General features: G+C 37.4%; 1 protein-coding gene and 1 long non-coding RNA gene across 5 annotated transcripts in view; one reads left to right on the top strand and one right to left on the bottom strand.

The window, feature by feature from the left end:
* The window catches only part of LOC133522457 (CD209 antigen-like protein B), a 30,227-nt gene extending 5,326 nt beyond the window's left edge, over positions 1-24,901 (top strand). For all 4 annotated transcript variants that reach the window (XM_061857818.1, XM_061857820.1, XM_061857817.1 and 1 more), the window contains exons 4-8: positions 4,130-4,270; positions 19,053-19,244; positions 20,997-21,130; positions 22,328-22,454; positions 24,284-24,901. In XM_061857818.1, coding sequence (XP_061713802.1) covers positions 4,130-4,270; positions 19,053-19,244; positions 20,997-21,130; positions 22,328-22,454; positions 24,284-24,477 — 788 coding nt within the window. In that variant the 3' untranslated portion in view covers positions 24,478-24,901. The remainder of the gene's footprint in view (positions 1-4,129; positions 4,271-19,052; positions 19,245-20,996; positions 21,131-22,327; positions 22,455-24,283) is intronic.
* LOC133522458 (uncharacterized) lies at positions 6,827-10,267 on the bottom strand. Its single transcript, XR_009800058.1, has 2 exons — positions 10,122-10,267; positions 6,827-7,015 (listed from the first exon to the last, which is right to left on the bottom strand). It is a non-coding gene; the product is annotated as an uncharacterized LOC133522458 (long non-coding RNA).
* Positions 24,902-25,507: the final 606 nt, after the last annotated feature.

The following is a 25,507-nucleotide window of genomic DNA, read 5'->3' as shown; positions in this document are numbered from 1 at the left end:
TTTATAACAGTTGTACCTCTATTGAATTTATTACATTATTGTATGTATAGTCAACAAGAGTGCTTTTCTTTTTGGGCCTTTTTACAGTTTCAAAAAAGTGAACTTGTGGATTATTTCTTCAACATTTTTGTCATTTATGCTTTATCAGGCTAGTAGGTAGTCCCCCTCCAGTCTCCTCAAGGACAGATTTCGGCCGGTTCACTCGAGCGATACGGCCATTTGCTAACACGGCCCGATTCGTACTTTAAGATACGTCAAATATTAGGTCTATTTGTTTGAAGAAACTTCACTTTTGACACTTACATACCGTATCTACACCTAATATATTTAACGTATCAAGGAAAATTCTCTAACCTGAAAGATAGTAACTTTGTTTTTGAATTTTTTGGCTTGTATACGTATCCATGAATCCATTCTAAACTGACTAGAGTTCATGATGGACTACAATGAAAATCAAATGTAGAAAACAAAGAAGAAATGTACTTTGAAACTTACAAACTCTATTTAGTTCAGTATTAGCTTACAGCAGTTTACATAAATCAACACATAGATCATCAAAAACTGATCATTAATTAGCAATTGAGACACTAATTAAATTCATAGCTCAGATATTTCGATCGTAAATATTGACTCGAACTCTATAATTGGTCATCAATTAACATAACACTGTTCAATTGGTCAGAAATAATTCAAGTTACGCCCCAGTCAAGAGACACGGGGCGTTTCGCGCTAATTGGTCTGAGACGCTCTTGAAAGATGGCGTTGTGATGTCTAATAAAAATGGATCAATTATTTAGAATAGAATATCATTTATTTCTAATAACTTTATCAAATACTTAACAATTAAAATCCTTTAATCCATGAAATACAATATATTACTAATTAAAATTATACATAACTTTTAGTCTTCATATTGGTGATCAATAAAGAATATTTGTATTGTATTGTATTGTCTTTTCAATAACATCGAATATATTTTTTTTAAGAAACAAGAATTTTGCCCTCAATTCATAATTTTTTAAGTATTTTATAACCTAGAAATTTCAATCTACTTACGCTGCATATTGCGCATTTGTTTTCATTGTTTCAAATGTTCACGCTGCAAACTATATTTAATGTTTGATAAGAGCTGACGTCAAACGTCATGTGCGGAACTTATGCTACAGTTGAAAAAGTGGCTGTGACAGAATCGGACAGACAGACGGACATGACGAATCTATAAGGGTTCCGTTTTTTGCCATTTGGCTACGGAACCCTAAAAACCAAGTACTGCGCAGTTTATTGTTATGAACGATAAAAAATTGATAAAATTGGGTACGTGTAAATGACCCGACTAACAATCAAACGATTCAAAGTCATATTGTTTTCCAGATCTTAATAATTTCGATTGAATTGTTATGCGTCGCAGCAAAAAAGATGTCGCATTATTGTACTCAATTGTACCTACTTAAGTACTAATTATAAGAGCATGCGCATCATTGAATCGTACCAATATTGCGGTAAATTCCAGAACCAATCAATTGAAAAAAATATAACAAAAAATAAACTTGACGGGACGTCTGCCGGAAAGTTTCACAGTTTTTAATTAGTTTGTGTAACATGAGTTCAAAAAGTACTACATGCTTCTCACAGACGGCGCTACAATGCTAAACCCTCTAAGTCTGCTTCAATGGACAGTAAATATTACATAAGTTCAGAATAAATGAAAAACTAGTAACTGACGCAAATTTAGAGCATTTTACAATATATATGTCACTACGACCTTGGAGTGTAATATTTCAAAACAAATTCTAGATACATGCCATTACGGAACTAGTGTCTTGTGTCCAGCTTATCAAAGGAATGACTCATAGGTTATCTAAGAAAGCTCGCGTGGGTATCCCATTCTGTTTACTCTGCGCACAATATTTACTATTGATTATTTTTGTCTATGATAAAATATTCTGTACGTGAATCATAGATCAAAATGTACCACGTGCTACAAAATTCTGGACTAATGATGCATCATGATTATAAGGAACTGTCTAATTACAAATTTACACTTGACTTCAGTGTTTTGCGTATGAAGCTTCTGATAGTATTTGTTTAACCTCAGACCAGTTTTATGTAAACAGGAAAATTGTAAATATATTAATGCATCAAATGGTACAAAGTATATAAATATTGCATCATTATTTCTCATACCTAGTAGTTGGATTGTGTATTTTATATTTGAGGTTATCTACTGCTGTTCTCTTCGAGCAACACTGGGAAGGGAGTCGCCATTTGCACTGTTTCCTCTCTGCCAAAGTACAAGATCAAAATGATCTAGCGCGGGTTATAAAACTAGTTGCGCGCGGATTTTTATTATATTAGACAGAGTCTAGTCGCGCGAGTGAACACTGCAGCAGAAAAAATGCCTAGTTGCTCGGTTTTCTGCTGAAAAAAGAGGTCGGCGACATCAAATTTATTAGTAATTATTCATTTTACATATTATTACGTTTAATTACATTAAAACACCAAATTATCATATTTTAGTCTCACGTAATTGCTGGATTTATCGATTTTGCGCCCTCCAGCTAATCCAGTACAATTTCGACTTCCCATCGCGATAGTGATGTTACCTCTACAAAGTAACGTGTGTCGATAAATTTCAATTGATTCGCAGATTATCGATTCGCAGACGATTCGCCGAATATAATTTCGCAGAGTGATTCATTTGTAAATGTAACTTTCGGTCGATTAACGTTACGCAGACTCTTGATTCACATACAGTTCAGTTCGCTTCTGTGTAATTTTCATTTGGCAGAGTAATCTTTTCGTTTAAGGAATGTTTAGTCGATTAACGTTTCACATTTTATACATCGTTATTTTCGAAATAAAGTCTTTACTGACAAAAAAACTGACTTCAGAAAGGATGAAATAAAATATTAACCTTTTTTAAGTATATGCGTTAAGCATAGTTTTGGTTTGAATATATATTTTTTTTACTCAAATATGAACAAAAGCATAGGTATTGTACAAACAGCAACATTCTTAACTGTCCACCGATGGACAGTTAACAATGTGGGCCGTCGAACCTATGCAATATAGGTTTTTAATATCTGGACGACCGGAAAATGTATAAAACTCAAAAATGCGTGTTTTCCCAGAGATACGGACCTAGCTAGATCGATTTTTCGCCCCCCGTAAATCCCCATATAGCAAATTTCATCGAAATCGTTAGAGCCGATCCGAGATCCACAAAATGTATATATACATAAATATATATATATATATATATATATATATATATATATAGAGAGAGTCTGTTCGGAAAGAGAAGAGTCTTACGGTTTGCCAGTCTCACTTAGAACTTAACTTATAAATGATATTTCCCTATGTCGGCGCCGTCGATCTATTTGTCTCCCAAAACTCCATCTCAGATTTCTTCTCCCAATCGTATTTGTCCTCGTATAAATTATCTTCAAGCCACGTAGAAGTCGTTGATATGTATAAAATCGGATGACTCGTCCTATTTCCAATGAATCCGATGTGTGGAATGATTGAAAACTCCCACGTAGTAACAGCCAAAATCACGTCAGCGAAGTATTTCCTTTGTTCTTTGTTCGTCGCTGGTAAAATATTCGGGGTCGTAGGTCCAAAAATGTGAACGCCGGTACTTGAATGCTGGGATGATTTTGTGGAGAAATGAGTACTAATACTTTCTAAATAAAAAATTGGTTTAATAACCAGTAAAACTACAAGGTGTAAAAAAATTATAGGTTAAATGGCACGTATTCCATTTGGTGGCTTGAGGACGAGTGAAGGACGCGGCGCTGTCGGTAAAGCAGTAGGCTCGCGTCGATCGGGCAGGTTTCTTGGCGTATGCGTGTGTGAGTGGTGCATCATATATAGTTTGCACAAACACATGCTAGGCGTTAACAGTAATATTGTCTTCGATTAACGCAACGGTTACTCATGTGGTCTCCACCCGGATGAGCTGTTGACCACGAACGCTGTAAAGGGTTCGAAACGTCGGGATGTATTATAAATTCATTATATTTCGTAATATGTTGTATTTAAAACATCAAACGCTTTTTTTGTACTCGTAAACTAAACTAAAATGTAAGTAACTGTAAACTAAAGAATATTATATTTCCGCTTCCAGGAGGCACCCTGGCATCTCCGCTGACTCAAAAGATGTCAGATGTGTTAAAGAGCTTCGTAGAAGACCACGAGCTGGGCAGCCGCGGTATATTTACCGGTATCCGTGCCACCTTCTCCAGGGGAGACTTCGCTTCCATCGAGGGTATGTTCATTGCTGTACAGACACGAGGACACTCAGTAGATGGAACTGTTGAAGAGCTTCATGGAAGACCACGAGCTGGGCTGCGGCATCTTCATCGGCACCCACGCTACCTTCTCCAGTGGAGACTTCCCTTTCGTCGAGGGTATGGTGCAATGAATAATGAACTACCTTCCAAGTTGAGTGAGAATCGAAAAGTATCGTGGAAGACAAACAGCTTGGCTGCAACTTCACCGGCATCCCCGCCACCTTGTAGGGTATGTATTTTGCTGTACAAAGACACTCAGTAGATAAAACTGTTGAAGAGGATCTTGGAAATCATTAGCTTTCCTGCGACTTCACCAGCGCTGAAGGTATGTTCATTATACAGGCATGGGAATCGCTGGGCTGATAGAACTGTTAAAGAGTATAGTGGAAGACAACGAGCTTCAGGCGAGCTTTGAACTCGGAACTCTGGAATACCCGCCGCTCTACCAACTGAACTACCGAGGGTTTTTTTAATACTACGTCAGTAGCAAACAAGCATACGGCCCGCCTGATGGTAAGCAGTCACCGTAACCTATGGACACCTGCAATTCCAGTATTGTTATACACGCGCATTGCCGACCCGTACACTTCGCACCCTCGTTGAGCTCTGGCAACTTTACACACCGGCAGGAACACAAATCTAAGACTAGGGTCTAGTGTTGTTTGGCTGCAGTTTTCGGTAAGGTTGCCCGTTGTCCGTTTGCAACGGATATTGGTAGGGTAAAGCATGCATCATTGATCACATACAATACTTATCATTAATTTCAGCTAACAACACATTTTAACAAATTCTGAGAAGTGTTGTTATCCGATGCGAAGACAGTTGAAGGTTATCTACTTAATAAAAATATCCATTATTGTAAGTTGTTCGTCATTACGAGAGCAAGTAAGCAGACGCTGCTATCTAGGTCCTATTTACATTTTATGCTGCTAAAGGGAATTAGGTAATATTTGGTAAAAATCATATTACTTTTTGGCAAAAGGGGTTTTTCATCTAATTTGACCCCGCTGAATCCGAATTTGCCGATTGCCCGATCGAGATCTTGACCGGAAATGAGATATTCCAGATGGCAGCCAATATTACCCTACAAAGTGATTCCTTGTAAGGAGACTCATATTTTTATTATAATAATTATTGCAAGAAACAATAGTCATAATAACACTTATTTTCTGAAAGTTTGGAGTACCTACCGCTACCTAAAATTGTTCAAAATATACATCCCTTAAAGATAGAACAAATCGTCGTCTGCGTCGCACCGAAATAAGAAATCCCAGTAATAAGGCATCGTAACAACACAAAATGCACTCGAAGGGCTTTAAGTAGTCTTTATTTTTTGATATACTGGGGCCTTATTCGACATGCACAACTGTCAAATTTCGCGTCCACATCAAATCAACACTTGATTCTATCGCATGTTGATTGTATCAAGTGTTGATTCTATCAACTGTGGATATTATCATTTGGAACAATCAAAACTCATTCATAGAAAAAATAATCAAACTAAAATCAACTTTGTTTATTACTACTATACAGTTTGTAATGGCTCTGAACTCGAAGTGGATCGGTTTGATTTGATTGTCACCTGACTGTGGATTGCTAATGTCAAATTTTGACAAGTGTTGATTTTATTGCTAGACTTTATTGTCTATGGGCTTGGGCACCATCTTGGATTTTTTGACGTACGACAGGGAATACCCTTCCTTTCATACAATATATGGCATAGAGTAAGGCGTCTTTTTTTTAAAAAACATAACTTTACAAGAATCAGCGACATCTTGTATCCGATAGTATAAGTAATGCGCTATGAATAATGCGGCGGCGAGTAGTGAAACTATACCTGACAATGTCAATCAATTAAAAAGTGACCACACAGTTGATGGTCGATAAAGGCGATTATTAATTGAATTTTAACGACAATAAAGCACTATTGACATGCGATCTTTTTGTTGAACCCACACCTACACGTCGAATAATGCTCGCTCCACATATTCTCCTAGAAACGCTCAAAATTGTAAAAAAAAATGATGCAATTTACTCCGCACCCAGTCTCAAGTTGCTTCTAAACCACGTTCACGAACCAAGTTGTAACCTAACACATCTGTAAATATAAGGCATATGATTTAGAGATAAAGTCCGTTTTTTTTAAATTACGAGATGGTTCATGAATAACCTTTATTACTATAAAAATAATACTACATTTGTCAAAAAAAAATTCTGTATTGCGCTATTACATAATGCATAAAATTGATATAAAGATAGGTACCATAGTAGCTCGCTCACTTGGTCTATCAACAACTATTTTAATGCTCTTTGTACTCGTATACGCGACCCCATTGTATGTACAGTCGCCATCAGATATATCGGAACGCATGTATGAGATCTCAAATTATTAAGATAAGACCTACTGTCCTGTCTATATTACTTACCAAGACCTAAGTACCTATTATTTATATGTACCTACACAAAGAGAATTCCTATGTTAAAAGGAGATTAAATACATATTTTGTTATTCAACTACAAATAAAATAAAATTTATCTTTTTCAGTTAACACATTTTTTTACCGATTTCTTTAATAAAATAAAACATTAAAGTATTATGTGACTATATTTCATTGTCTTCGGTGTAGATTATTTACTGATGTTCCAATTTCCTGTATCAGTTTGGTACCAGGAAATATAAAAACTACACCTCTTCAAAAACTTTGCTGGTAGTTCGACATCTGTAAGTTTAAATATAAAACATGATAAAAACACTTAAGTCAAAAACGTATACATAAAATATTTGCCCTATATTCTGGTCGCTCGGTAGGGTGCCCAGAAGGCTGGGTGCATTTCCGCGCTGGTTAACAATGCTGATCCTCTGGTCACCAGAAGCCTAAATAAGGCGCTCTCATAGAGCCACGCTAGTGCCCTACAGTTTCAAATTCAACCCCAAGTGCCACAAATATGTAGTTAAGGGTTTAAATTCTGGATCAAGAACATGGAATACTATTCGCTAGTAAGGCCATAGGTATTAGAAAAAAATAATAGTAGGAGACGGCCGTGGTCATGGTAGGTGGTACAGGTGGGCCAGGCAAGCTCTGAAATTATGCACCTATTTTACTATAACTTTGTTCACCTGTGTATATTTACTGTTTCCATGATAATCATTTTTAATATGTAGCCCGTGTAATCGGGCTGTATAATTGGTCTCATATTTTTTAACACAAAATCATAATTTTAATTCAATAATTAATGGTGTTTTACATATTAATCATTAATGTTTAATGTACCTATTTTGCAAAATTTTCTTGCATATAATAATATTGTTTACTTCAATTGACGTGTTTATTATTTTCGTTACTATGTCAACGTTAATACTTAAAAAATTATAACGTGAAGGTTGAGTCCGCAGTACAGTTACAGTTTACGTACATAGTGGCATTAGCACAGTCGGATTAGGACCAAACTCGAAATGTCTGAACAGTCATGAAATTTGGTATGTATATACGCCCCTTAAAGACCCCTTTTTCATGCCCACACCATTTGACATTTGGGGACCTCGAGGAACCGCAGCCATCTTGGAAAATGTGGACCATCCAGGAGAAATTCGCGTTTTACTCTAAATCTACGTTCTTTATTCAATAATCGTGTAAGGCAACATTCAAGCTTATAAAATTCTACATAAAATAGTTTTAGACATCTTTGCGAAAAAAAAATGATCTTGCTGTAAAAAATACTTGCTAAACCCAGATTTAGCCCTTATACCCTTTCATGGGATATTCTCTTAATAGGAAACTTGGAACAATAAAAATTCCACTTTTAACTATACATTTGTACATAATCTACCCCAATATCAATATTTTACTTGACTGCAACTTAACCAGAAAGTAGGGTTATGGGTATAAGTACTGAGGATTCAGGACACCCTGTACCTTAGGATACTGGACGGATTTTTTAAATGACGTATTATTTAGCCCTAAACTTTTTTCTTCCGTTAATTTTAGTAACTTTGTATTGCATAGCACTTGTACTAACTGTGGATCTACTGATGTCTGTTTTACTGTACTCCGCTCAATAGTTTAGGCGCTAGAAGAAAAAATATGATTTAATATTCGGAGTCCTCTCAAGGCGGCTGTATTGATTTTTCTTTAATAGAACAAGTAAAAGTAGGTTGTGAATGGCAAGAGAAATCTAACGATACGTCATTTAAAAAAATCCGTCCAGTATCCTAATACCTAGCTACTGGGTGTACTGAATCATCAGTACGTACACCCATAACCCTTCTTTCTGGTATAGTCACAGTAGAGTAAAATGTTAATATTGGGGTAGACCACGTACAAATGTATAGTTAAAAATAGAATTCATATTCCTCCGAGTTTCCTTTTAAGAGAATGTCCCCTGGAAGTGTATAAGCGTTAAACTTAGATTCAGCAAGTATTCTCTATAACGAGATGTATTGTTCTGCAAAGATATCGAGGACTTTTTTGTGTAGAATTTAATAAGTTTTAATGTTGACTGTTGTGTTGATGGTACACATTTTTCAAGATGGCTCGGATTCCTCGAGATCCCCAAATGTTAAATGGTTTGGGCATGAAAAAGGGGCCTTTAATTTATATACATAATAAATTTCATGACTGTTACAGAGATTTCGAGGTTGGTCCTAATCCGATTATGCTACATAGTGCGTCCGCAGCAAATTCGGTTCTCCATACAAATGTAGTTACGCTCTCATTTTAAAATGACTTGCTAGATTGCTCTGAAACTTTGTACTTATAATATGATATGGTATGTCTATGCCTATAATTAATTTAAAACATAAATGTGAAATGAGAGCCAGTTAAGTTCAATATTAAGAATATGAGTCGTTGTTGATTCGCCGACAACGGAATTGAGATCTATATGGGTCCCATGTTCTGTGCTGTGTAGAAAATCCTGAAATTATAAAAGATTTGTCTTGGCTAGTTTTTACGTATAGGCTACGTATCACCGAAACGTCACAAACACCACGAAGGTTCGGCTTGTACGGGCCGTCGTTTTTCCTATATTCTTACACGCTGCGGAGACCTGGACTATCCGAAAGACAGAGGAAAAGACGATAGACGCCCTAGAAATATGGTGCTGGAGGAAAATGCTGGGGATATCCTGGACCGAGTTTCGGACTAATGTCTCCATCCTTAAAGAACTCCGTATCAAGCAGCGCCTTTCGACTCTCGTAAAGACCCGCATACTCAGTTTTTTCGGTTACGTCTCGAGGAGGAACAACGACTCCATAGAGCGTCTAGTGGTGCAGGGTAGAGCAAACGGAAAAAGACCGCGCAAAAGGCCACCTATGCGATGGACTGACCAAATCAAATCTGCCATGAAGGGTCCCCTGAACGCATTTGCCAGAATGGCCCCCAACCGCGAAAAATGGCGAGAAATCGTACGGCAAGCAACATCTGCGCCTGATATCAGCAGTTGACCACGACGCTCTGCAAAGAGTACAACGACAAAGAAGAAGAAGACGTATCATATTTGTCTAAAATTTGGTTTGTTGGTACACACACAAGGGATAGTCTCTAGCTAGGTACGGGGTGCCACACTCGTCAGCGCGACGGCGATATTTTTTACCTTTTACCTAAAAATCTCAAATTTGTGTACGGGCTCAGCTCCTGTTTCGTCTTAAGCCTGAATTTAACAGATTCTGACTCACAGGGGGCTTTGAGCATGCTGTTGCGTTCGTTTTCAAATTTTGAAAAAAAGAACTAGCCTAACAACACAATAAATGCTTGTTTTTCCACATTCTTCACTATATCTCCCTGTCTCACTACTATCTGACCTTCTAACCCAGAGGGGAAAATATACCTTATTGGGGCTACTCCATCTTCCTCATGATAATTATATATTTTACTTTACTGTAAAGCAATCGGTACATGTTACAAGATGCACATTGTTAAGAGCCGGGGTTAGAACCCACGACCATTGGTTTTAAAATGAAGCTTTGTATATAATTTGTATTTTTATAATAAATCTGTTTTCTTGTTGACATTTTGTGGTATTGTATTGCTTTATGTTAATTGTCAAGATAGTTCTTTCATCCTGGACAATTGTCACATGCGTCACATGTACGTTTTATGATAGATCTACATCGACGCAACTGCATGTCATTGTCAAAGAGCATATAATCACTGTTGAGATATTAGTTTACGCTTGACACTATCTTCCTATTGTTCCAATTGTCTATTGTTGCTGTATGAAATAAAACGAATAACTGATATCTTGTCCAATGAAAATATTCCGCCTTTTATTCCCATTTAATTAATATAACAAAAGGTTATGGGCTTAAATAATGGGGATAATAGTTAATAAAAACGTAAATGAGTATAAATTAAAAGTGTAAAGAAGAAAATACGAGAGGTAAGTAGCATCTAAAAGTTTTTTCAGCCACAACGGCAAAAACAAAAGATGACGTCTACAAATCACAATGTGATGCCGCAATTGGATGAGAAGCAAAATTTCTCTAATTGGAAGTTTAGAATTAAAACATTATTGGAAGAAAAAGGCGTAGTAAAAGTCCTGAACAAGGACCCGCCAACAGAAGCGAGTGAAAAGGAGAAATTTGAAAGTAACGACGCAAAGTCGAAAGCGGTTATTGTTCAGTATGTATCGGATAAATACTTAGATATAATAAAAAAGGCCAAAACTAGCAGAGAAATGATTGAAAAGCTAGAAGAAATATTTGAACGAAAGAGTGTATTCAATAAATTGTACCTCAAAAAGAAACTATTGACACTCAAGTGTACCGGAAACTTACAAGACCATTTCTTGAAATTTGACAGCATTATCAGCGAAATGGAAGCTGCAGGCTGCAAACTAGATGCAAGCGACAAAGTTGCGCACCTACTTTTAACATTGCCGGACACATTCGAGACTGTAATCACGACATTAGAAACAATGAGTGTAGACAAAGAACTGACAGAAGATTTCGTGAAGGCCCGTCTTTTGGACGCGGAACTTAAAAATGAAGGAAAGTCGTCATCCTCACAAGCCGAGGTAACCTTCCTAGCCTGCTTTAATTGCGGAAAAACAGGCCATATATCGAGCGACTGTTACAGTAATCGTAATAATTTTACCCAACAAAGAGGTCGCACAATGCATCGAGGCCCACATTCCTATAGAGGAAGGGGATATAGTAGAAGTTCATCAAGATACCCAAGGGGTAGATACAGAGGAAGAGGGCAAAGCCCACAATACGTGACAGACAAAGTAGCATTTATAGCACTTGCTGCCATTGAAAATTCAGACGATTTTATTCTCGACTCAGGTGCAAGTAACCATATGATTAAAAAGGAATGCTATAAATATGTAACCAACGTCAGAGATCTTGAAATCCCTGTAAAGATACAAATAGCAAACGGAGAATGTCTGATATCTCGAAAAAAGGGCATAATTGAGGCCAAATACGAAAAGTTTGAAATAGACATAGAGGTTTTACTGGTCGATGGATTGAAACACAATTTATTATCAATCCACAAGTTAACAGACAAAGATTTCGAAATAAGTTTCACCAAGAAAAATGTTTTTATGAAGAAAGGCCATGTAAACATAAGGGGCAATAAATACAAAAACTTATATATAATGCAAATGGATATGATTGAACCTGACAAAACTGAAAAAGCCCATGTAGCAAACGAAGCCGACGACTTATGGCATAAGAGACTTGGACACATAAATTATAATGATTTGAAACAATTAAACTTGCCCGTGCCCAAGAATATTTGTGATATATGTATCGAAGGAAAAAGTACGAGAAGAAGTTTCTATTACAAGGAATCAAACACAAAACAAATTGGAGATCTGATACATTCAGACTTATGCGGATCAATCGATCCTATTGGCATATATGGCCATAAATATTTTCAGGTCTTAGTCGATGACTATTCACACTTTGTTGTTGTGAAACTATTAAAAACAAAAAATGAAGCAGAAAACAATATAATAAACTACATTAAATATATAAAAACACAATTTAATCTAAAAACAAAGAGAATAAGAGTTGACAACGGAGGAGAGTTTAACTCAAAAAGATTTCAAAACTATTGTAATAATAAAGGTATTCGACTCGAATATACCACCCCGTATACCCCCCAGCAAAACGGGACATCAGAAAGGATGAACAGAAGCCTCTTAAATAAAGTACGGACAAAACTGGCAGAAACCAATTTACCAAAAAGTCTATGGAGTGAAGCTGTTACAGCATCAGCTTACGAAATAAACAGAAGTCCAACTAAAGCGCTCAATGACAAAACACCAGCCATGTTATGGCTAGGCAATAATGATTTAACAAGACTAAGGGTATTTGGCAGTCAGGCTTGGGCTGTCACATTACCGAAACCAGCAAAAATAGAGCCAAGAGCTAAGAAGTATATAATGGTTGGATATAGTGGCTCAGGGTACAGACTATATGACCCGAGAGAAAATAGAGTAATCATATCAACAGATGTGAAATTCAATGAAAAAGAAACCAAATTCAAAATAGACACAACAGAAAAGAAAGAAAACCAGTTTGTGCCTTATATAAATTATGAAGATGAAACGACAGAAATTATGGAAAATGATAAAGATAATAATATACTTGAGGAAATACATGAAGAAAACAATAATGACAATGAAAACGAGAATAATAATGAAAATGAAAATAATAATGACAATGAAAACAATAATGACAACGAAAATAACAGTGAAAACGAGAATAATAATGAAAATGAAAATAATAATGACAATGTAAATGAAAATAATGAAAACAATGATACCGTTGACAATGTAAATGAAAATAATGAAAACAATGATACCGTGACTGATATAGAAGATGATTCTTTCCATAGCATGCATGAACAAGATCCAACCACTACAAGATCTGGAAGACAAATAAACAAACCAAGCTATTTAAACGATTATGAAACTTATATGGCATATTGCTTAATTTGTAGTGAAGATCCTGTAAATTATGAAGAAGCAGTAAAAGATGATGGATGGAAAGAAGCAATCGGAAAAGAGATAAACTCATTAGAAAAGCTAAAAACTTGGGAAGTTGTGGAAGCTAAAGGCAAGAAAGCAATTGATACGAAATGGGTTTTCAGAACCAAAGAAAACGGTCTTAAGAAAGCTAGATTGGTGGCAAAAGGATTTCAGCAGAAAGAAAGTTATTTTGGCAATAATTATTCACCAGTAGCGAGAATGAATACAATAAGAATGTTTTTAGTACATGCAGTACAAAATGATTACACAATATCTCAAATGGATATACCAACAGCATTTCTAAATGGAGTACTGGAGACTGAAGTGTACATTAAAGTACCTGAAGGAGTGAAAGTTAACAAAGATAAAGTACTAAAACTAAACAGAAGCTTATATGGATTAAAGGAAAGTCCAAAATGTTGGAATGATAGACTAAACAACTTCATTATGAAAAAGATTGGACTGAAACGATCTCAACATGATTTTTGTCTATACTATAACACCAAAGTTTGGATAATAATATTTGTTGATGATATATTAATAACTGGAGAAGAAGAAGAAATAAAGAGAGTGAAGATGGAGCTCTATAAAGAATTTCAGGCCAAAGATATGGGATCAATTAATAAATTTCTCGGAATAGAAATAACACGAAATGAAAATGGAATAAAAATAAGTCAAAAGAAACATATTGAAAAAATGCTAGAAAAATTTAACATGACTGAATGTAATGGCGTAAAATCACCACTGGATAAAGACTTTCAAATGCACACAATAAAAAATGACAAAGATGTGATAGATGTTCCTTATCGGGAAATCATAGGAAGCCTAATGTTTTTGGCAACAGTGACCAGACCAGATATAAGTTATGCCGTATCATACTTAAGCCAATTCCTCGACAAACCAGACATACAATGTTGGAAACAAGCAAAAAGAATGTTAAGATACTTAAAAGAAACGAAGAATTTTGGTCTTAACTACAAGAAAAATGGAAATAAAATAGAAGCTTACACAGATGCCGATTGGGCAGGCCAGAAGATTGACAGAAAGAGCACAAGTGGAAGTGTAATTACTTACTGTGGCAATGTAATAGGATGGCACTCAAGGAAACAGAACTGTGTCTCCTTATCGACGGCAGAAGCTGAATACGTCGCGTTAGCCACCACATGCACAGAGGTAGTAAACATAAAAGGTCTAGCAAAGGATTTCGGTGAGTGCTTAACCCCTACTGTTTATGTAGACAACATGGGAGCCATCGCTATGTCAAGTAGCTACGAGAACAGCAAACGTGCAAAGCACATTGATATTAAATACCATTTTGTGAAGGATTTAGTAAAAAATAAAACAATATCTGTTCGCCATGTAGACTCATATAATAATGCTGCCGATATGTTTACAAAAATACTCTCTATACAAAAGTTTAATCACAATAGAGATTTGCTGAACATTTATTAATAACTATTGGTGCTCTTAGTGTTCTCAAATAATAATATTAGTGTTTTATAGATTGCAGAGTCTTCGTTGTGTTTGTGTAACTAAGAATTGTTACTTAATTTAATTTTGTTTATGAAGTTATTTGAAATGCGATTAGAAATGTTTAACTCTGTACCACATTTTTAATCGAGGAGGAGTGTTGAGATATTAGTTTACGCTTGACACTATCTTCCTATTGTTCCAATTGTCTATTGTTGCTGTATGAAATAAAACGAATAACTGACATCTTGTCCAATGAAAATATTCCGCCTTTTATTCCCATTTAATTAATATAACAAAAATCACTACGTTTTAAGAGACGGGACTTCCATACTAGCGAGTGGAATCAGTTTGTTTCGCAAATCATTACCAAAATGTACGACAAAGAACCGTCAAAGAACCATAGTACCAACATAAGCGATTTAAATAGTGTAGTACGCTACACGCTTACGATTCTTATCGATATCGATAAAATGGGGAGGGTTGAAACATAGGCTCCTGTCTACAAATTTTGTACTCGAAATCAGGTTAGCATCGAGTCCACATTTAAGTTGTATGTTATATAGTGGATAGTTCTTAATTGGACTACTATCTGGTCGGGCTTAATGTGGACCCGAATTATTTTAATACAGTTTTTAAGTCGTGTTTTTTTATTTTATTAAATGCTTGATTTTCATAATTATGAGCACATACATGTTTGAATAAATGTAACTTTTCTATGGGAAAATGTATCAGGTCTTCGTTCCCAACAAATTTGGCCCACTGCATGCATCTGAAAACATACAGCCTTGGAAAAGCATGACTTTATCTACAGTTTATATTCCATGTGTTTGCTAATGAGATGATCAACTGATTATTTCGCGCTAATATGCATCTATAAATCATGTTTTTCGGCATCCAGTTATCAACAACCCTATATCAATGCTTTAACTTTTTATGTATTTATATGTCTGTTAATCATGAGAACGGGTCTGGCCTTGTTGGCAGCGACCCTGCCTATGAAGCCGATGGTCCCAGGTTCAAATCCTGGAACGGGCATTTATTAGTGTGATGAGCATGAATATTTGTTCCTGAGACATGGGTATTTTCTATGTATTTATAAATACTTATAAATTAGGTCTATGTACATATATATATATACATTATTGCACAAACTGACTTAGTACTAAAGTATGAATGGCATGTGTTGTGGGTATATATATATATATATATATATATATCGTTGTCTAAGTACCCACAACACATGCCATTCATACTTTAGTACTAAGTCAGTTTGTGTAATAATGTCCTATAATATTTTTTTATTTATCATAAAAACAGAGATTAATTTTCTTACATTTTAGGTTAATATATTAAATAATCACTAGATAAAAAAAATATGTTAACTAATGACCATTAATGCATAAGTAATAGATAATTTATGCATTATTAATCTTCGACGAATTAATTATGGTCATATTGCATGCTAGTTCTAAGGAAATTTCACATATTTAATTTAATTATTTACACTGATATACAAATAAAACTAGTTATCGATAGTTATAGTACATCCCTAGTTCACAACGAAAAATAATGTAAAATATCTAATTTTCGATGTGTTTATAGCCTGCTGACCCAAAATAAGGTCAAAAGTATCTAAAGCAATACTTACCAGTCTTCATCCAAGGGAAATTTCGCCATAAAATCCCTTTTTTCGTGATTTTCTCGAGTGGCTCGCTTGCCACATATTTCACACTTAGTAAACCGTTTTCTCGCTGGCATTGTAACAAACTCGCTCTTTGCTCTGATCACGGTTGACTATTTTCGATTATTGCACTAAATAATAAAGAAATTACACGAAATACCCGAACAAAACATTGAAGCCTTCAAAACAAACAAAGCAATTAGGCTGACAGTAGACTTGATGTAAACTTGACAGAATAAATAGCACTGACGTTTTCTTTTTCTTCGTTGGCAATGATTTGCGAAACAAATTCCATACAAAACTTTTTTCTTCCTAGTTGCGTCAGCCTGATCGGAATTTGGCAGCTAACTCCATCTTGCGTCCAGTAGAAGAATCAAAATCGTACAGGTAAAACTACTCTCTGCCTTAGGATCCCCTTTTAAATGTCATAAATCCAAACATGGCAGCCATACCCATCGACAAAAAAGTCTACCGTTGATCTAATTTCATTTGACAGTTAACTAATACGTATTCGACACGCTTATATTTGACAACTAGAATCCTGACTAGAGCTGGGACTGCGTACCAAAAGTACGTCTCTGTTACTCGTACCAAAAGTACGTCTAAAATACCAGTTTTACGAGTATGACCCCCAATAGGCAGTTTACGTATTTGCCGTGCTTAGGCGTCTTACAAATAAGGATTATTTATACAAATATCGACTTATTATTTCGGTAAGGGTCGGAAATATGGTGACGTTTTGAGTGAAGGCTATGAATCTATTGTCATATTTTTGTTATATATTATTACATTATTTTTAGATACAACAGACACCCAGACAACCATCTGTTAACAAAATTTTATTTTACCTAAAGTAACGGTAAGAATGGAGGTACGAGGTGATAAAAGTTTCATATTTGTTTTATTTCAGAAATCAAAGTCCGTACTTTTAAATACTCGACAAGCTAAAAGTAGTCTATTACAAATAACCTGTTCCAAAAACTATTCCGGTACAACGCCCCGCCTCTAGTGTGGATATTGTTCACTGACAGGTGGTGATAATAGCAATTCGACAAGTCACAATATTTCTCACATCAAATGGAAATCAACACGAAACGTCACTTTTAGCATGTCGAATAAGGGCCCTGATTTAATTATTTATTGAATATTTTTGCAACGCGTTTGGGACATTTAACCTATCATCATTGGCCACACCATCTGTTGTAGATGCTTGTTGCGGCGCTTGTAGGTTTATGGGGCTGGGCATCGCCGTTGGTGGCTATAAAGTCCTATAGCAGCGCGACATTTCTTTCCACATCGATCGCATAGAAATTTAACCTATGTACGCATACTAACTAAGACCCTTTTTGTATAAAAATGCGTGTAATATGAGAATTGGTAGGAAAATAATAAATGAATCAATCGTTGTCTCAATTGATTGGGAGTAAGCTGGCAGTGTTACTCAAAATATACATACACGTACATAAATAAATTTTAAACATAGGTTTTTTTTGGGCTAAATGAGAAAAAATGCGATTTATATCGCGTTATATGAACGGGCTCATTAATAAGAATCTGATAGAAATAACTACAAGAAAAGATAATAGTTTAGAAATTATATAAGTAAGTATTCAAAAAACTACACAGCCGCAATGGCTAACTTAAATTGTGGTGTGACTGGTATGGAGAGCTATTGCAAAGAACGAGTTCCGCGTAAGGCCGTTAAAAAAAAATGAAAATGAAATGAAAACATTTATTTCGGACAAAAACATCCATATTATGTTAGTAATGACTTACGGCTAAGTGTGTTAGTAAAAAGTATAATTGCAGTTTGGATTGGCATGCAGCGACATCCAGTGAATAAGGATAGGGCTGTCCATCCTCTCAGCAATCACTTTCAGGAGAGTGTTGGTACTGCCCCGAACACGTTCGCCCAGGGACGCTGTCCGCTTCCGCATCACGGCTTGGAAACCGTCGGTTCTCCATGCGGCGAACATCCCTGACGCGCTGCAGCGCCAGGGCAGCCCCAATAACCCCCTGAAGGCGTTATTGTACTGGACGCGCAGAGCACTGTAGGCTTTTTTAGTGTAGTCACTCCACAGGTTGCACGTGTGTAGGGTTTGACAATAAGTTTTAAACAAGGTAATTTTCACCTCCTTAGAACAGCGTGCAAACCTGCGAGAGAGCATGTTACACCTTACCGACAGTGCTCTGCGCTCCCTTTCTATGTCAGCATCATCTTTAAGAGTGTCAGTAACCCAGTGACCCAAGTATTTAAATCTAGTTACTGTTTGAAGAGGAGAACCACTGAGCATTATTGGCGGAATGGGATATGTTTTAGCGCCAGACTTGAACAGTAATACCTCACTCTTTTGCACATAAAACACAAGGCATTATTTCTTTTGTGCACCGCGGTGGTTACCTAACTTCTCATTAGTGAGAAGGATCAATCCCGTTTTTCATTCTACACATGTGGCTCAAATTTATGTAACAGCTTTTTGTTGCGTCCGAATATTCTTACCTGCCGTACTACATTAACCAAACGTGTTATCACCGGATGCTGTTTCATGAATTTGAACAATATAAATAGAACGCTAAAATTGTCTTTAAAATAGGCTTACGTCTGACATAAATCCTATTTTCAGGAGTTCCTCTGGCAAGGATCCCGCACCGCTGGGCTTCTGGCGAGCCTGACAATAAGCAGGACTCTGAGCAGTGCATCCTGCAACTGAAGGATGGCTCGCTGGCTGACGTGAGCTGCAACGACACATACCCTTACATTTGCTACCGCAAGTACACTAACCAGTTAACCAACGCCTGCGGTACTTTTGACAATGGTGAGTACTGCCCAAAATTTCGTCATGCCAGAAACCCTGCATATTTTTTCCCTTTACTCCACTATTCCCTTACCTCGACTCGGTTAACTTTTAACCAGTAATTAGCTCTCTTTGGCGATAGATTGCGGAAATAAAAAATAGTAGAAAAAATAGGTTTCGTGGCGAGTGCAGGTGATGGCGAATCAGGAACTGTTTCATTGATAGGTTCAGCAACAGGTCGATCAGGGATATGAATATGGAGTCATTATAAACACCTCTAAATGTTTCTTTGGCCAAACTGAAATTAAATTTTTGGGATACAAAGTATCAGCTTCTGGCATAGAACCTCCTTCATCAATGATTGAAGCCATTCAACAATATCCAAAGCCAGCAACAGTTAAATCACTTCGCAGATTTTTAGGAGTTCTGAACTTCAACCGGCGTTTCATCAAAAATGCTGCTGAAATACAAGCACCTCTCAATAATGTGCTCAAAGATGGCGTCAAAGGCAATGCACCTGTACACTGGTCTTCCGAAGCCGATACGGCATTTGAATTATGTAAACAAAGTCTCGCACACGCCACTAGACTTACACATCCAAAACAAAGTGCGGCGCTCGTAGGCGATTCCCGGAAACTAGGGATTGGCGAAGGGCCGCCGGTTTTAGTGATGGGAAACCGTGCCGAATATGAGCTCGCCTCAATATATTATTATACTGCACACGGATGGTGCCGTACGATTTCCTGCTGTACCTGACCCACAGTTGACAGGTGTAGAAAGAGAGACAATATGCATTAAATAATGTACATTTAACTCCCCTGCTACACCCGGCAAACCTGCGGGCTATCATGTTGCCACGAACAGCCAGAGCTCTTCTTTCTCGTTCCATGTCACTGTCGTCCCTCATGTCGTCCGTCAGTATATGGCCAAGATATTTGAACCGCTGCACAATACGCATCTTCTCTCCATTTAATTTGACTTCCGGTATGTTATCCGGACCCCTTCCAGCCTTAAAAACCATCAGCGCTGTCTTAGCCACATTGTAAATCAGCCCATGAGAATTTACATAATTTTCACAGACAGAAACCAGCTTTCTCAGACCCTTGATGGAGGGGCTGAGAAGCACCATATCGTCAGCGTAGCTGAGACTGTTAATACAGACGTCACCCACGTGACCACCGACTCCAGTGCCCCTCAGCCTCCCCATCCAGTCATTGACGTAAAAACTTAGCTTCTTGGTATATCTAGCTGTCAAAAGTGACAGATCTCAATCAGTGATGTTTCATAACTGATGGACTCTACACTGCTTACTCAATTTTTCGCTTCCTTTGTTTTTTTTTATTCAAAAAAATGTCAAGCCAAACGCAAGAGACAAAACAACTTCTATATACACGTCTGCCATGCTTGCCTGTCCGGAATACAATGCCGCAGTCGCAAGTGTGTAAATGGCCAGTGTAGAATGGCGAGCCAGTCCAAGTGTTTGTGCAGACTTATTGGAGCTTGTGGACGCCTGCCAAGTTTCGGTAGGCATGTAAACGACATTCACTTCTTCAGTAAGGTATTCAAATTAAAAGACAGACTTTAAAGCTTAACAGGGTAGCAGTAGATACTTTAGTGACTTTTATTTTATATACTCAACAAGGGTGAAAAAATGATTAGTGACTTTTACTTTTCATTGTGGTCTAGCCAGACACCGAAGCTCCTCGGGATTCGCTTTTGACGCACGGTGTTTACATGGTTTCACTGCATCCAAATAAATATTAACTTCAACAGAGTACCAGCTTGACGCGCGCACGGGCAACTGCTACAAGTTCCACCTGGTCCCGCGCACGTGGTCGCGCGCGTACATGGCCTGCACGGCTGAGGGCGGCCATCTAGCCATCATCAATAGCGACACTGAAGCCAAGGTGACTATACTACAGTAGAACCTCGTCCAAACTAACTAATAACTTCAACAGAGTCAGGTAGACAGTCGCACGGGCAGCTGGTATATGTTCCACCTGGTGCCGCGCACGTGGTTGCGCGCGCACATGACCTGCACGGCCAAGGTCGGCCATCTTGCCATCATCAACAGCGGAGCTGAAGCCAAACTACCAACATACCAAGTGGAACCGGATTTTCTTATATTACTCTTATGGAACTTTCAAAGTAGCAGAGAAAGCGCTATGCTCGAATTTAAACTATCGTGAGACATACCTACTAACATTAAAATAATTCTACGGATTACACTCACGTATTGTTAGTGACTCGCGCGACCGATACACGGCCGTCGTGAGCGCTGCTCGCACTGTTAGTGCTTGAGAAAGGAGACCTAAGCTCTCCGAAACATGTCGCGCGAGTGACAAAAAATATGTGAGTGTACCTAATCCGTAGAATTATTTTAATAAAAGCGCTATGCTATTATTGTTCGTCTTGTTCATAGGTAGTCTTTTCATTTTTGCCTGCTACTAAAACATCACAAGTACGACGTGTGTCTGGTTCCCTGACAAAGCTTGTTCAACATCAAACCCGACTAAATTCTAAATTACGTTGGTTGGTTTTGGTATGTTGTCAGCTATTTTAAAATGGTTTTAAATTAATATCGTAGCTTTATTTAATATGTAGTTAAGTTTGCGTATTCCATAATATATAATATTTCATATATTTTATTACATTATCAAGACAGATTGAGCAACTTTCGCTTTTTATCATAACTAATTAATTAGGCGAGAAGCCCTGTACGTGATTCCTTCAATGGATCTAATTTTACGACCGGCTCTATTCCAGTTTTGTCACACATGTTTTCACATTTAAGATAACCCTACTCCTAGACGATAAGAAGCCTGTATATAAACCCATGCTCATCTTCAGGAGCTCATTCTGTCCTCTGGCTCTTAACAGTAACTTTAACTCTAAGTGTTAAATGGTTAAAATTTAAAAGTAATAAAGTTAGTATTGCCAAGTTGAGCCTTATAATTGAAGATTCCCAACTACGAGTAGTTCCCGACACCACGAAGATGTAGCCCTCCACTCGGGGAACCCATCACTATGTTCTGTCCGTCGTTTGTTTGTCGTATGTTTTTCTTTTATGTTTGTGTTTATTTCTTATCTTCTTTATCTTTTAGGTCCTGGCAGACCTGTTCGCGAAATACCAGCCCTCAAGTATGCAGTCTAGGTCGCCATATAGCGGCACAATGGTCTTTATTGGCTTCCATGATTGGAACGAGCATGGAGAATGGCTCACCGTCCAAGGTAATCTTTTTATACTTCCTTTTTCATAAAACAATGTAAACGTGATCGAGAAAAAATAAACGTAGAATTTAACTACTTAAGACTAACATAAACATGGGATTAGATACGTGCGTCAAGTTTTAAGGCATCAAGTATTAGGAAGTAGAAAATTGAGCGTGTGGGTGTAAATACACAGAAATATGACTATAAGGAGAGGTGGTTCGACAGCGAGGCACGTGTCTCTATTTTCTGATCAAAATGATCAGAAAGTACGATCGGATTGTCATTTGATGCACAACCGTTGCGGTGTAAACGTCAAAGCAAAATGCCGGTTTGCGCCGCAATTACGTGCAAAAATCACAATTTCAACGTAAATTTAAATAATAGTGGAGTTACTTATCACAGGGAGGACTAATAGCAATCTATTTGTGCAATAAAAACCGGACTGCCGGAAAATTGCCGGACATTCGAAAGCTTCCATTGCTTGTCATGTGTACTTTTACCATTGATGTTTTCCAAGCTAACACACAATGGACAATGAACATGTGAAATATGACATTAGTCTCAATATTGAAGTAATATTACGGAATGTGGAGATAAGGAACGAAATCTCCTGTACCAAAATGTGTCATCAAAAAACTTTAAATAGGTGGCGCTACAATACCTAGAGTACTTGAACAAAAAAATCAAATCATAGACAGCGCAATTCACTCCGTCAATAACGCCTAGGTTCTTAGCTATTCTAGCGCTACTCTGGAAATATTTGGAACTATTATTTATAGCTGACAGCTGGACACTTTTGCAACAGTTCTACCATAAGAGATGCCACTCCTCTTAATTCCACACTCCATACCTTATGCGTACAATATTGTAATTGTAGTTGATGCACACATTTTTAACTGCGGCGACATCGCGACATCGGTCCCGATACAAACTGAGGATGACAGCGGATCTATAGATAACTATGGTTGACAGTTTATAGTAGTAATAGTAATCACTTTATTGTACACAACACAAATTTACAAAAATAAATTACAGTAATGGAAGTACAAAGGCGAACTTATCCCTATGAAAGAAGAAGTATAACAAGTTTGACTTAATTAACCGATAGATGGTATTAGTAGTAGCGATTTTCGAAATTCGTAGTAGCAATTTTTATTGGCAATCAACACTAAAATATTTGTAATATTATTTGGAACAACGTGCATACATTTAAATGCACAATTTAGCGATTTATTGATACAGAAAATCAATTACTAAAAACCTCAAAATAAGGGACTTCTATACACGTATGCCAGGAAATGGTGGTGACGCGTGTTTAGAGTCAGCATTTTTTGTATACAGTTCAAAGGAACGTTTAGCTCAGCAAGTAACTTAGCGCAAGACATGCAGTGCGCACACAGTTAACTAACACGATCCCGCGGCACCGCCTGGTCTGGTGTTAGTCTTAACCTTGTGTAAAACTTATTGTTGTAACCTTCTGATATAAGGAGTCAAAATAAAACGGCGTTATAAAGTGAACTTAGTTTACATCCTCTCCTAATAAGTTACCCACAGATATATTGTTATACCAAAAATTTGGGTTATTTTGGACCTCGTCCAGTGCAGGATAAGATGATTCATAACCCTCAGATTTTGACGTTATATATTAATTCATGAAATTACTGACATAATTTAATTGTCGAATTGAAGTATAACAAAGAATACACTCATAATCCAAAGCTTTAAGTCATAACAGTCTTGTAATCAAATGGGTTCTTGTTTTTGACTAGGCTCACTGCTTCCAAAATGCGCTTCGATTTGTTCAAATTACAAATAAATGGACTTAAATATGTCATTCGATCTTGCAGGTCAGACCCTGCAGCAGGCGGGCTACGCGCGCTGGTCGCACGGGCAGCCAACCAGCGTGCCCTACAAAGACCACCCCGTGGAGTACTGCGGCGGCATCCAACGTTCTGCTGGGCTCGATGATCTGTGGTGCGATATGCCGTATCACTTCATCTGTGAGAAGACTCCTGATAGTTTGCTGTGGGATGAACAGTAGAACCATCACAACACCCATTTGTTCCAACACCCACGACAACCTGTTGCGTGACAAGTAAACACTCTTCATCAGTGAAAAGGCACTTGACTGGTTGTTGTAGGACGAACAGTAGAACACCCACTACATCACAATAACACCCATAAGTTCCATCACCTCGGCGATCTATGGTGCGGCTTGCCATATTACTTCATCTATGAGGAGGCACCTGACAGTCTGCTGCGGGATGAACAGTAGAATCAACACAACAATACCGAAACGTTCCACCACCTCGACGATATGCACGACTCAACTAATCTTTTGTGAGATTAAAAATAGAACCATCACAAAAATGAAAAGAAAGGTATTTCTATACTTAAAAAGAGGTATATTTTTACTATTGTATTTTTTTAATGTGCTTTTTACTGAATAAATCATTTTTTCATTATTTTTATTTTTTCATCATAATAACGCCCACACGTCCCACGACCTCGACGATCTGTGGTGTGGCATACCGTATGACTTCATCTGTGAGAAGGTTCTAGACAGTTTCTTGTGGGATGAACATTTCCCACTGCCTCTTCATGGTCTTTCCAGGCTCGGGCCGTACAAGCTGAATCGCGGGAACCGTGTTGGGTACTTGCTGCTTCTGTGAAATCCCTTGGTCTTCTCCAGTTTTAGTAGTACGTAAGAAGGACGGCAAGCCGCGCTTTTGTTTGGATTAGTGTTGAGTTGCTCACTCGTGAGGCACCTCATTTGTACCACACATTTAGTTAAATTGTCGCAGAACTTCACACCGCATAAATGTCATACATCACTCCTCAATTAATTTTACTCATTTACTCGCTCGCATCACACACAGCTCTTACCACTCAAACCATTCAAACACTTCAAATTTTAAAAAAACTCTCAGCCTTTCAAACTCACTCGCGTTCCTCACAACTCGCAAGAGAGTCGCGAGGCGCTCGGTGCTCGCCGACATTCAAATGAAGAAATGAGTCATTGACGTCATCGCATTCATCGCTCACACTATCAACTGCCCAACTACAAACCT

This window comes from Cydia pomonella, chromosome 10 (assembly GCF_033807575.1).
Source record: "Cydia pomonella isolate Wapato2018A chromosome 10, ilCydPomo1, whole genome shotgun sequence".
Lineage (NCBI taxonomy): Eukaryota > Metazoa > Arthropoda > Insecta > Lepidoptera > Tortricidae > Cydia > Cydia pomonella.
This window is presented reverse-complemented; position numbering and strand designations above follow the sequence as displayed.